Source organism: Moschus berezovskii, chromosome 5, assembly GCF_049115385.1.
Source record: "Moschus berezovskii isolate FMDL1 chromosome 5, NW_MosBer_1.0, whole genome shotgun sequence".
NCBI lineage: Eukaryota > Metazoa > Chordata > Mammalia > Artiodactyla > Moschidae > Moschus > Moschus berezovskii.
In genome coordinates this window covers 24,244,218-24,258,593 of record NC_142464.1, presented here as the reverse complement: position 1 = coordinate 24,258,593, position 14,376 = coordinate 24,244,218, and the positions used below count along the sequence as shown (strand labels likewise).

General features: G+C 44.7%; 1 protein-coding gene across 1 annotated transcript in view; it reads right to left on the bottom strand.

The window, feature by feature from the left end:
- The window catches only part of PAPSS1 (3'-phosphoadenosine 5'-phosphosulfate synthase 1), a 116,234-nt gene extending 102,584 nt beyond the window's left edge, over positions 1 to 13,650 (bottom strand). The window contains exon 1 of the mRNA XM_055434612.2: positions 13,438 to 13,650. Coding sequence (XP_055290587.1) covers positions 13,438 to 13,497 — 60 coding nt within the window. The 5' untranslated portion in view covers positions 13,498 to 13,650. The remainder of the gene's footprint in view (positions 1 to 13,437) is intronic.
- Positions 13,651 to 14,376: the final 726 nt, after the last annotated feature.

Here is a 14,376-nt window from a genome sequence, read left to right as displayed (position 1 = left end):
CCTGGGAAATGGTAGTAAAGAATCCACCTGCCAAGGCAGGAAACACAGGTTCGATCTCTAGGTCTGGAATATCCCCTAGAGAAGGAAATGGCAACTCACTCCAGTCTTCTTGCCTGGAAAATTCCATGGACAGTGGAGTCTGACAGGCTACAGTCCATGGGCTCGCAAAGAGTCGGACACCACTGAGTGACTGAGCAAGCACGCGTGGGAAATGACAGAAATGCAAACTATCAGAACCAATCCCAGGCAAACTAAGTCAGACACTTTGGGATGAAGCCCAATGATCTGCATTCTAAAGCCTTCAAGTGACTCCAATGCCAATTCAAGTTTGAGAACCCACTGGAAAAACAGAGGGAAAATACACCAAGATAAATATGGAAATTATGTAAATTAGAAATCAGTATCAAACAGGAGAGGAATGTAAATAAAGCCAAAAATGAGAAGTATCAGAGGAAGGATGACGTTTAGACAGGGTGGCCAGGGAAGGCTTCAGCCAGAAGAAGGCACTGAAGGTCTCGGAGGACCACTAAGGGAAGCCCCTTCCAGACGGGGAACAGCAAGTGCAGAGAAAAGCGAGAAGTAACAGGGAGCTCCAGAACGACTGCTGGGCAGCCGGAACAAGGCATCTGAAGGCAGCAGTCATTCATTTAAAGCCAGAGCAGTGGCCATGACTGTGTGCTTACACAGCTGCACGAGTGGCTCAGGCTGACACATGAAACAGTCAGAGGTGGATTCAACCTTGAGCCAGAGGTCATCAAAACGGGAAACAAACACCCTCACAGGTATACACACATGGACTTTGAAAAGGGACTATTTTTCCAATGAGATCTTCAACTTCCAGATGTATTCTTATCTAAAACTGGCTAGCCTGAAAAAGTGCCGGAGGTTCAGAATCTTTCCTCACCTCCCTGCACAGTGGCCGGGGTGTACAGGAGAAAGCACCTCTGTCCGTGTACCTCTTACTGTCTATAGCTCTTTGCCCTTGGGAGTGGGCGGGATCCTCAGGAGCCAAAAGGATCCCTCCCCCACTAACTGTCTCATTAACAGATGTACTTCCAATAATCAGGAAGAATGCTAATAGGGTCTCCCATTTCATTGCCAGTAAACTGAGGAGGCAGACGTAATTTTCTGGCTCTGCATTTCCAGGATTTTAAACAAAACATGGGGTATCAGACACAGACATCTATCTGCATCTCTTGGCAAGCAATGGCACCTCTTCCCCTGAAGTGTCCAGTTTCAGCTCCCAGCCGGGCAGCCTGGGAGGAGACAGAAGTTAAGTCTGCTGAAAGGGGACACGACAGGAATGGGGGCACCAGGAGGGTGCCACACACATTAGCTGTCTACTCTTGCAAAACCTGTTCCACTTGGTCATTTGGTATGGGGATGTTTTTCCAAGTTACTTCGCTTTAGGGCAAGAAGAAACATGTATCTAATGAATTTTAATTCATTTTGGCACCATAAAATACCTTCTGCTTTTCTTTTTAAATTGAGTAGAATGTTAGAAAAAAAAAAAAAGAACAAAAAACTGAGAAGCTATAAACTGCGGAGGATATGGCTGACAGAAGATACAGGATAAAAGATTGTTTTAATCACTAGGAAAGTATGCTCCCTCCAGGCTTCTTGCCTCCTACGTTTAAAAAAATCCTGGCAGCCAATATGGCAGTCTGAGTACAAGGAGGCTTACTGTTTATGGACGTTTGATATTCTTCATATTAAAAAACAAACTTTCAAAAAGATTTGCCACAATCTCCTAATTCCCAGTTTTTCGGAATAAACCAAAGAACATTTTTAAACTGTTAGAATTGCAAGATGGTAGGTATATGCCTGAATTTTACTAAAAATCTAAAGGCCACTTCTGTATGTAATCGAGGGCCTCTTCCCTTCTGTTCCTTTTCCATCCCACTCTAGCCAAACCTGCCTATAATTCTACTGGGAAAACTTGACATTAGTGACTAAGGGCCAGGAGAGAGTTATTTCCTTCCAACTCTCCACTCCTGCTCTCAGTCTTCAATGGCCTAGTTTCTAGCCACAGAACAGCAAAAAGTCAGGCGTATTCTTCCCTGACAGTCTGGGTGGTCCAAAGTAATATTTGGCTTGGTGCACATACAGCCAGGGAGTCACTGCCCACAGGATTCATCTGTCGTTTTACTCCTTTAGGGGTCTCTTTGTATATACTTTTTACTTTCTCGGGAGTGTTGGTTGATCAAGCACTGTGAGTTACAGATTCTTTGCGTTTCTCACAACCCCCAACCTCTTTTCTTGAGCCTAGTCTGCACTCAATAAAAGTCAGATATAAGGCATTTAAAGTGTGATTTGTGTTCTCTGTATAACTTGCAAATGAACTGATAACTGACATTCACAAGTTTTAAGAACAGCAGAACTGGGACAATTCATTTCAAGAGAATTCTCTTTCTCTGATTGGGACTAAATGACTCGATTGGGACTAAATGACTACCAGTCCTATTACCAGACTAGAGTCAGGGGGCCTCTCATTTTGTGGCGTACATTTTCTGCGCCCTCTGCTGCTGTCCTGAACATCCACACAACTGACTGTGCCCCTTTTCTGACCCACCTTAATTTGCCATGGACAGAGGAGCCTGGCAGAGCTTCAGTCCACGAAACAGAAGAATGTTAGCAACTAAAAAAACAGCAGAGCAACACTTTCCACATGGGATGTTTCGTTATTCTATCCACCTCCCTAAGGAACAAACTAACTTCTCCCATGATGATATTTAGAGAATTTCAAAGTTTGTGAGTTTATTCTGATTTTATAAGGATCTCTGCATTTTTAAGTCGAATTTGCAAAGGCACAAAGCATATACCAAATAACAAGAGAAATTCTAGACGTCAACATCTATCACTCATCCCACCATCCATCTTAAACTGACTGCCAAACTGTGCATTCCTCAAAAGGGAATACCTGACACAGTCACAGGCACGTTTGTTTTACATCCCAATTTACAGTGAATAAGCTGGAGAGACGGTAAAGTACCATGTGGACAAACTGAAGAGTACAATGAGAAAACAGCTTTGGTTCACAGAGTTACTGATGACTGAAATTAATCTCTGGAACATTAACAAGCCAAACACAAACAGCAAAAGTGAAGCTCAGACGTTCCTGGAGCTAAGAAAACAACTTGTAAAGGCTACACTTAAAACCTTGCTGCCTCAAAGCATGGTGCACAGCAAAGCTGGCAGAGAGCTGGCTGCTCATCAGAAAGTGAATCCCTGGTCATATCCCGGATCTCCTGAATCACAGCTAAGAAACTGCCACGCTTATTTGATCACTGATTGTCACGCATGCACTTTGCATGTACATTCAGTTCAGTTCAGTTCAGTCGCTCAGTCGTGTCCGACTCTTTGCAACCCCATGAATCACAGCATGCCAGGTCTCCCTGCTGCTGCTAAGTCACTTCAGTCGTGTCCGACTCTTTGCAACCCCATGAATCACAGCACACCAGGCCTCTCTGTCCATCACCAAATCCCAGAGTTCACTCAAACTCATGTCCATTGATTCGGTGATGCCATCCAGCCATCTCATTCTCTGTCGTCCCCGTCTCCTCCTGCCCCCAATCCCTCCCAGCATCAGAGTCTTTCCCAGTGAGTCAACTCTTCGCATGAGGTGGCCAAAGTACTGGAGTTTCAGCTTCAACATCAGTCCTTCCAATGAACACCCAGGATTGATCTCCTTTAGAATGGACTGGTTGGATCTCCTTGCAGTCCAAGGGACTCTCAAGAGTCTTCTCCAACACCACAGTTCAAAAGCATCAATTCTTTGGCAATCAGCTTTCTTCACAGTCCAACTCTCACATCCATACATGACCACGGGAAAAGCCATAGCCTTGACTAGATGGGCTCCAAAATCACTGCGGATGCTGACTGCAGCCATGAAATTAAGATGCTTAATCCTTGGAAGGAAAGTTATGACCAACCTAGATAGCATGTACACTATGGCTTGCCAACTATTCTGTTTTACAGATTAAAGAACATTTAAATATTGACTTAATAGATATCTTTTAATGGAATGGCCCTTGCTGAGGCTGCTGCTGATAAGTCACTTCAGTCATGTCCAACTCTGTGTGACCCCATAGATGGCAACCCACCAGGCTCCACGGTCCCTGGGATTCTCCAGGCAAGAACACTGGAGTGGGCTGCCATTTCCTTCTTCAATGCATGAAAGTAAAAACTGAAAGTGAAGTCGCTCAGTCGTGTCCGACTCTTAGCGACCCCATGGACTGCAGCCTACCAGGCTCCTCCGTCCATAGGATTTTCCAAGCAAGAGTACTGGAGTGGGTTGCCATTGCTTTCTCCAGGAATGACCCTTGGGTGACCTCTAATTGGGAAACCCAGCCATAAGAGATTCCTAGAAAACAGAAATGAGTCTGCAATTACCTACCTGTTCATTCATTCATTATTTGTTGATTGATCCCTCCTAGATATGGGAGAAAAATGATCAAGAATATTTCAGGGAAGGAGACAAACAAAAAACAGATAAAGAAACCTTTATACTGTGACAGGCCCCTGCCTCCCATCACAGTGGGGCATTTCCTACATACACGAAGAGGATTTAGAGGCTGGGCAGCCAAAAATATACTAATGTCTACCTCAAACCATCTAAGAGTACACATGAAAAGCTGTGCATGAATGTTCACAGCAGCATTATTCATACCAACTACAGCAGAAGAAACTCAAATGCTCATCTGCTAATGAAGGATTAAGCAAAATGTGATACATCCGTAAAACATACCACTATATAATCACATAAAGGAACAAAGTATCCACACATACTACACTAGAGATGAACTTTGAAAACATTATTCTAAGTTAAAGAATCAGACACTAAAGGTGATATACTGCATGATTTCATTCAGAGGAAAGTCTAGAACAGGGAAATTCAGGGACAAGAAAGTAGATTATTGGTTGTCAGGGGATAGAGAGGGGGAAAGGAGAAAGGCAGAGGATGAGTGCTAATGGCTACAGGGTTTCCTGTGGGAGTGATGAAAATATTCTAAAACTAGATATTGGTTGGTGATGGCTGTAAAACTGAATATACTACAAAGCAAAGAACCGAACTCTTAAACACAGAGAGAAAGAGAGGGCAAGGATGCAAGCATCAAAAAAACTAGAGAGAAGAACAACAATGGCTGCAGTCATCTCACTGGATTTCTATATAGTGTCCGATCTTTCCGCTATTTTCATTCAGTTAAAACATACTTAGTAGAGAACTGTGTCCTTGAGAAAGGAAATTACATAGAAAAAATTACCACTTAGGTGAATGCCAAAATCAGAAACAAAAAAGATACAGCCTCTTCATGTGAACTAATTACTCAGTAATATGTTTCAAAACAATTCAGTGGGGGTGCTGGACGGCTTTGCTGTCAGTATGCTACAGGTAGTTGACTCATCTCAGAGCAAAAGACAGGAACATCCAGGCAGGTGGATGAAAAGAGGCAAGTATCAACTGGACTTTGTTTTAAAGTACTAGTTTTGCATTTCAGAGTTATATAATTTACTTCCCCTTTTTCTTATGCAAAGCATAGAAAAGGGTTTCTCAACTTCAGCATTAACGACTTTTGGACCCTGGCACTGGTGATAATTCTTTGTTGAGGGGGCTGTTCTGTGCACTGTAGGATTTTTCTAGCAGCATCTCTGGCCTCGGCCCAACACATGTCAGAAGCAACCCTGTCCACATAGACACATAAATGTAACAACAAAAAATGTCTCCAGATATTACCAAACACCCCCAGGGGTGGCGAATCTTTACCTGGTTGAGAATCCCTGAAGAAGAAAACTACTTCTTAAAGGTCAACATAACAGAGCCAAGCTGGGGAAGCTTATTTCACATTTCAACTTTAGAGAAGTCACTGTGTTAAGGGGAGGTTAACTGACAGCTGGGTACCCTGCTAGAGCCAGAACAGCAGAACTGCCCAAAATCATGATTCCAAAGTTGCCACCATCTCTGGAAATTTCCTTCCCCAAGGAAGACAGTAAAAACAAACACACAAATAAGTAGGAAAAAAATGTCAGTAGCCATCCCAGAGTTATTTTCTAGACCTGCCCTATCCCATAGAACTTTCCGAGATGATAAAAATGTTCTATACTGCATGGTCCAAAACAGTGGCCATGAGCTTCCTATGAAAATGTAGCACTTGAAACACAAGAGTTTTTCATTTTAACTAAATTTAAATTGCCACAGGTGACTAGTGGCTACCATATTGGACAGATCTAGATCCTGCCATTCTTCCTATTCTTGTGGTCAGTCAACAATGGAGCACACTCTCGGCAGAAGTCCAGCTTTCCTTCTCCTTTAGGCAACTTTTCCAGCAGTGGCTCCCTAACTTCCAGCTCAATACCTGCCCCTGCCCACAGCCAGGTCCATGCTCTGAAGGAGGAATATGTGGTTTTTCAGATGCCATATGGTTCCACTTCTGCATGCCTGTTTCTCTTTTGTATCACCTAGTCCTCCTTCAAATCCAGAAGGAGCTGTTGGCCTTCTATGAAAGGCTTTGAACAGTATGAGGGACATACTGTTCAGAGAAGGAGAAGTGATAAAAGGGAAAAGTATCTCATTCACTTATTTGCTTTTTTATTATTAACTCTCTCCCAGGTAGAATGCAATATCCATGAGAGCCGGGCCCTGTCTTTTTATGACTGCATCTCCAGCACCTAGGACAAAGGCATATACAAACCAGGTGTTAAATATTTGATGATTTAATAAACAAGAACACCTTAAATTTAACGCCTTAAATAAATAAGAATGCCCATTTAAAACACCAGCTATAGAGCTTTAAATGTATTAACTGATTTAAACCTTGCTATGAACTGGACATGGAACAACAGACTGGTTCCAAATAGGAAAAGGAGTACATCAAGGCTGTATATTGTCACCCTGCTTATTTAACTTATACGCAGAATACATCATGAGAAATGCTGGGCTGGGAGAAGCACAAGCTGGAATCAAGATTGCCAGGAGAAATATCAATAACCTCAGATATGCAGATGACACCACCCTTATGGCAGAAAGTGAAGAGGAACTAAAAAGCCTTTTGATGAAAGTGAAAGAGGAGAGTGAAAAAGTTGGCTTAAAGCTCAACATTCAGAAAACTAAGATCATGGCATCTGGTCCCATCACTTCATGGGAAATAGATGGGGAAACAGTGGAAACAGTGTCAGACTTTATCTTTTGGGCTCCAAAATCACTGCAGATGGTGACTGCAGCCATGAAATTAAAAGACGCTTACTCCTTGGAAGGAAAGTTATGACCAACCTAGATAGCATATTAAAAAGCAGAGCCATTACTTTGCCAACAAAGGTCCGTCTAGTCAAGGCTATGGTTTTTCCCGTGGTCATGTATGGATGTGAGAGTTGGATTGTGAAGAAAGCTGATCGCCAAAGAATTTGATGCTTTTGAAATGTGGTGTTGGAGAAGACTCTTAAGAGTCCCTTGGACTGCAAGGAGATCCAACCAGTCCATGCTAAAGGAGATCAGTCCTGGGTGTTCAGAAGAACTGATGCTAAAGCTGAAACTCCAACACTTTGGCCACGTCATGCGAAGAGTTGAGTCATTAGAAAAGACCCTGATGCTGGGAGGGATTGGGGGCAGGAGGAGAAGGGGACGACAGAGGATGAGATGGCTGGATGGCATCACTGACTCAATGGACATAAGTTTGGCTGGACTCTGGGAGTTGGTGATGGACAGGGAGGCCTGGCATGCTGCGATTCATGGGGTCACGAGGAGTCGGACATGACTGAGTGACTGAACTGATGACCCTAGGAGGTGTGCACTGTTAGCTCCACTACAAGGTATGTATTATTATCCACATTGTTACATTTGAAGACATTGAGACACAGAGGAGTTAGGTAACATGCCCAAGATTACACAGGTAGTAAGTGACAAAACTGAAATTTTAATCCTACCCCATATGGAGCTTACTCTCTTATTTAAGCTGTGCTAAGTTACTAGTAAATTATCTAAGCCTTTTCATATCAGAAGTACCCTAGCTAACTCTGCACCCTAATCTTTATCCCAATCCTGTTATATCAGCAGAAGCTCAGTGTACACACAAAACCTCAGTAACGAAATATGATTACATGGTAACAGCAGAGTGCAACATAACACGGAGGTGCAGAAACAATGCATCCTGCACACTACAGTGTGTGGACACAGGAGGGCCACAGTGCTCTGCAAAAGGCGTCTGAGGCTCTGAAGAGCTCTACAAGTGATAAAGGTCAACAGGCTTCAGGGCAGAAGGAAAAGCTTGTGTAAAACCCTGAGAATGAAAGGTACAGGAAGAAAACTGACGCTGGACATATGGGGTTATAGGAATCTGGGGAGTGGAGGAGAGAAGGGACTGGAATGGCAAACCAGGATGAGACTGCATGTGCTTCTGAACAGTGTGCTAGGTCTCAGACTAGTCTGCAGGTAGCAAGGGTCCAACTCCACCCTAAAGCAGGTTCAAACAAAGGATCTGGGCCACCATGAGTTTACAAAATGGTGCATGACACCCGGGTCTGAACCGAGGGCCAACTAACACACACTCTGAAGTGTTTTCCAAAGGCAGATGAAAACCAGTCCCAGCAGAGAAAGGTTCAAGAAGATGGAGAATGATATTCATTACATCTGATGTTTTGTCAGACTAAGATAAGAGGAGGCTAACAGGGCCCTCTGCGTTCTTGATTTTCTTTACTATTCTTGTAGGTACGTGAAGATACCGCCCTTCTCTCTAAATTCTCTAACCCAAATTTAACCAGCAAATCTTTATTTCCAACCATCACCTAACTCGATTTCTATTGGCTATCTACATGTTCCTATGGAGGCTTTAAAATATGGTTAGTCTGAACTGAGATGTGTGCTAAGTGTAAAATATACTTTAATGCATATTTCTTAATAAATTTATATTGATTATGACAGTACTACACTCATTTTTATACTGATATGACAGTACTTTAGCTGTGGGCTTCCCTGATGGCTCAGGGGTAAAGAACCTGTCTGCCAATGAAGGAAAAGCACGTTCTGTCCCTGGGTCAGGAAGATTCCCTGGAGAAAGAAATGTCAACCCACTCCAGTATTCTTGCCAGGAAAATCCCACGGACAGAGGAACCTAGCAGGTTACAGTCCATGGTGTCGCAAAAGAGACGGACATGACTAAGAGACAAAACAACAATTTTAACTATATTGGGTTAAATGAATATTAAAATTTTTTTCAATCTGTTCCTTCTTAATTTATTTTTAATATGACCTCTGGAAAATTTTAAATTACATTATATGGCTCACATTTTACTGCCATTAGACAGCCTTGTTGTACAGGCTTCTCCAGTGGGTGATTAAGAATCCACAAGCAATGCAAGAGACACAGGAGACGCAGGTTCGATCCCTGGGTCAGAAAGACCCCTGGAGAAGGAAATGACAACCTGCTACAGTATTCTTGCCAGGAAAATCCCATGAACAGAGGGGCTCGGCAGGTCACAGTCCACAGGGTCACAAATAATTGGACAAGATGGAGCAACTGAGCACACACGTAGCCTTGTTCTACAGACTACCTCTACTAAGACTGCCTGTCCCTTACATGCAGCACGCTTAATACTGGGCTCAACTCTTACAACCTCTATGATATCTGTGCCTCAGCTTCTTCATCAATAAAATGGAGACACTAACTGGTATTTTCCTTGGGCTCCAAAATCACTGCAGATGGTGACTGCAGCCATGAAGTTAAAAGACACCTGCTTCTTGGAAGAAAAGCTATGACAAAGCTAGACAGGATTTTAAAAAGCAGAGACAAGACTTGCCAACAAAGGTTCATATAGTCAAAGCTATGGTTTTTCCAGAAGTCATGTACAGATGTGAAAGTCGGACCATAAAGAAGGTTGAGCCCTGAAGAATTGATGCTTTTGAACTATGGTGTTGGAGAACACTCTTGAGAGTCCCTTGGACAGCAAGGAAATCAAACCAGTCAATTCTAAAGGAAATCAACCCTGAATATACATTGGAAGGACTGATGCTGAAGCTCCAATACCTTGCCCACCTGATGTGAAGAGCCTACTCATTAGAAAAGACCCTGATGCTGGGCAAGATTGAAGGCAAAAGGAGAAGGTGGTGGCAGAGGATGAGATGGTTGAATGGCATCACCGATTCAACAGACATTAATGAGTTTGAGCAGACTCCGGGAGATGGTGAAGGACAGGGAGGCTTGCAGTGCTGCAGTTCACAGAGTCGCAAAGAGTCAGACACGACCGAGCGACTGAACAACATCTGGAATAAAGGATAACTGCAACAATAAGAGCTAACACACACAACACTGAGGCAACAGGGCTAACAGACACATAACGCTATATGCCAGACATCGTCCTAAGCATTTTCATACATTAACTCCTTTAATTCTCACAATATCTCTGTGAGACTGTCACTCCCACTTTACAGATGAGCAAAGCAGAGGCACAGAAATTAAGTGACTAGCCACAGGCTACACAACGAGTAAACCGTGAAACCCAGGATCAAGTCCAGGCAGTCAGTTCCAGTATCCTTGCTTTAAACCACTGTCTCTCATGATACTCACCTCAAAAACGTTACAAAAAACCAGTAAGTTAATTTATCAAATAATGTCAAACTGTCTCCAGCGAACAGTAAACTTTCCTCAGTGTTTAACTATCATCACCATCACTCCAGCCCTCAATCTGTTTTTCAAATTCCCTGCATGCCACAATTATTCTCCCCAACTCCCAGGGCTAAATCATCTTTTAACACGTCTCCCTCTTTCATTCCCTAACTCTAGTCAGGTCCCTCATAACTCTTCCTAGAATGCTGTTAAGGCAGCTATTCTGTTTACCACTACCACATTAACCCTGTTCCAGTTGCACCCTCAAGACTGGATGAGTTCATAGCAATTAACAAGAAAAACACCTGAACTGATGCACAGGCATGTTTCAAATCTATTAATTCATTTAAACCTCACTATAACCCTGTCTGTTCACCAGGACTTCTACATGTGGGCTCTAACAACATCTCATTTCTTCAGCAGACCAGTCCCTCTGGAATACCAATTCCACCACGTGTTGGGAACTTGAAAGGTGTGTGCATTCTCTATACATGTGGCTATCAGTTGATGTATATGAGAGGGAAAGATGATAGGTGTTTCCTATTGTGGCAAAGAAAGATTTGCAAGGCCCTGAAAATTAAAACTTCTAGCTTCATCAAAAATCTCTCACAGAATCTAGTCTCAACTCAGCAGTCAAACATTAACAACTATATAGCCTAGCACCAGACTGCTTATTCAAGCTAATCTCCAGTCAACAAAAGACCTCCAGAGTAGATAAACAGGTCTCTTCATTGTTCCTGGAGTTCAGTTCAGTTCAGTTCAGTCGCTCAGTCATGTCCAACTCTCCGCGACCCCATGAATCACAGCACACCAGGCCTCCCTGTCCATCACCAACTCCCGGAGTTCACTCAAACTCATGTCCATCGAGTCGCTGATGCCATCCAGCCATCTCATTCTCTGTCGTCCCCTTCTCCTCCCGCCCCCAACCTTTCCCAGCATCAGAGTCTTTTCCATTATTATTATTATTTATAGTAGTTATAATAATATTACAATAAATAATATAAATTATTTTTGTTCCTAGACCTTATTCATACAGCTTCCCTCTACCTCAAAAACCTAAGCACACTTCTCCACAAAAGTGAAAGTTGCTCAGTCCTGTCCAACTCTTTGCAACCCCATGGACTGTAGTCTGCCAGGCTCCTGTGTCCATGAAATTCTTGAGGCCAGAATACTGGACTGGGTAGTCATTCCCTTCTTTCTCCAGGGGATCTTCCCAACCCAGGTCTCCCTCACTGCAGGCAGATTACCGTCTGAGCCACCAGGGAAGGCCTCTCTTCCATAAATCCTCTCCAAAACATCCAGACTAAACTAATCTCTCCTCTAAATTGTGATAAAATATATGGGCCTGTAATGATATATTCATCACCCAGCAAATGCTAATTACAACCCCAACCAGGCCATGACCAGCTGGAAGGCAAGCATAGTGTCCCTCATTTCTCATCTTCTCTGAGGGCTTCTACAAAGCACATGCACTTTTTGGCAAGTGGAACAGAAAATGAGTTACAGACGGTGTAGCCGAAATGACCTGTAAATACTCTAATTTAACCAACGCTATGTCCCTAACCAGGAAATACCTCAGAGTAACAGGAGCTATATCAACAACTGCATAGCAGTGGTATCACTGACCTTTCCAAATCATTACCTTCTTTACTCCTCAAAACTGTCTAGGGAAGAACAGGCTATTATATCTTTCAGTCACCTGAGGTTTAAAGAAGTCGAGTGTTTTCACTCAGGATCAAATAACTACTAAATGGCAAAGTTAGAACCAGAGACCAGACTGGTAGCCCGGGGCTCCTTCTCAATGTTCACCTTTTATCCCTCTCCCTCCTTATCACCTAAAGGAAGAGTGAAGTAACTTAAAAGGAGAAAGGAATTGGGTGAGAATCCTTGGTAACCTCAGAAATGGTAAATTAATGACTTGAAATGAACACTTGTCTGAAATGGCTTTTTTTTCTTCGATTCACCAAGGGTAATGATGACTTACAAGGCTGCATTTAAACCTCATGATCTTGCTGTACTGTGAAAAAAAATTTCCATCCAGACTTAAAACCAAGGCCTTTCCGGCCTCCAGAGTTGGACACCACCTCCCCCACTCCACTCCCACCTCACTTACAAAAGCTTAGCTTAAGGCAGTTTCTTAGCAAGAATAATTACGGAAGGAAGCAACCTTCTGAGGACAGAACACTACCCCATCAAAGCCAACTGGCAATCCTTGTTAAACGTTATAAACCATTAGTTTCCCCCTACATTTTAGTTTCCACGTTATTTGTTAAATATTCCAATTTAACACCGAGTCACAAAGAACCTCAGTTCAGGGCAGTCTCAACTCATGAATGGCCACATTGTTGGGTACTCTCCCTTCATGTTGTAAGTCAGAAATGGAAAAACATGGAGACGGACCCAAACCTGGGCTAACTGCACTGGCAGAGCCAAGATAAAACAGGAATGCACCAAAGGCGCCTGCCTCCGCTTCCTCTGCAGACCTTCAGGCCACTGGAAGGGATGCAGGCAGCTTCCCCTCGCGGGAGAAGGTTTCAGCAGCCGCCAGCTCACTCCCAAAAGATAGTCCTCGAGGACTCATCCGAGCCGTAGAGCTAGAGAAGCGGGCGCTCTTCCCACGGGCCGTGGATCCGACTGCCTGCAGAGCCCAGCCCGAGACCCCCGCCCCCGCCACGCCTCGCCACGCCACCCGGCACCACCCACCGCCCCTGCTAGAAGACGCCGCGGCCTCGGGTACCATCCCCGATTCTCCAAGCAGGATGCAGAAGGAGCGGGCAGTGGCTCCGAATGGATCTGCAGCCGGAGCCTCTCTCAGAGCCTCCTCCGCACATCTGCTTCGACTCACCCAGTTCTGCGCGTTATTGCTCAGTTTGACTTTCTTGCACAGGCTACCGGGGACCTCCATGGCTACACAGCGCGCGCGGGTGCCGGGATTCTCAGCGCCGGGAGCGAAGCCGGAGGACCTGAGGCCGGCGGGGGCGGGGCGGGAAGGCGGGGCCTCCTCGCGACGCGGCTGGCACGCGCTGCCGTACGCACGCGCTCGTGCTCGGGGCTCTGACTGCGCGCCGCGTCGGCCGCGCCTCCCAAATGGGTCCGGGGCAGAGGTGTGTGGGGTGGAGCGACCGGAGGCAGCAGTTGGGGGCGGGCTTCAGGGCGCGCACCGACGCGAGCGCGCACGACGCGCCGCCCCCTAGATGCTGAGAAGGGGCGGAGCCTGAGAAGGGAGTCGTGGAACTTCCCCGGGCCCTCCCCGGATCGCACCTTGCGCTGCGCATGCGTGGAGGCTGGACCCGGCTCCCAAGCCTCCACCCAGAGACAAGGAAGATAGCAGCCTCCCAGCTCTTGGCGGGTTTGGCTCCCTGCTGCTGTTTACTAGAAAGAAGAAGTTGACGTGGTCTCCCGCCCCTCTGTCTTTTCCTTCATAAGCCCGGTCACCAGTTTCCTGTCTTCCAAATCTGTGCTCATCTCGGCTTGGGCACATATAAAAAGGAATGTTCCAGCATCTCAAAGAGAAGATTGAACAGCTTATTGTCCACACATTCCGCTTCGTTTTGAAATTCTGCCCAACAATTTTAAAAAAAAAGTCAACACACCATCAGTAGTTAACATCTCTTCTGTTTTTAGCGGTTATCTGCCAGGTGCCTCCGTCCCCACTAGAAGACATCCCTTGAGATTTGTCAGGTCCTTCTCACCGGCTAAGTCAAAAAGGGGCATGTATTTTATTAGCTTCTCATGAAATCCTTAGAGGAATGAAATCCAGGCTGAGGCAGAGCCCTTGGTTACC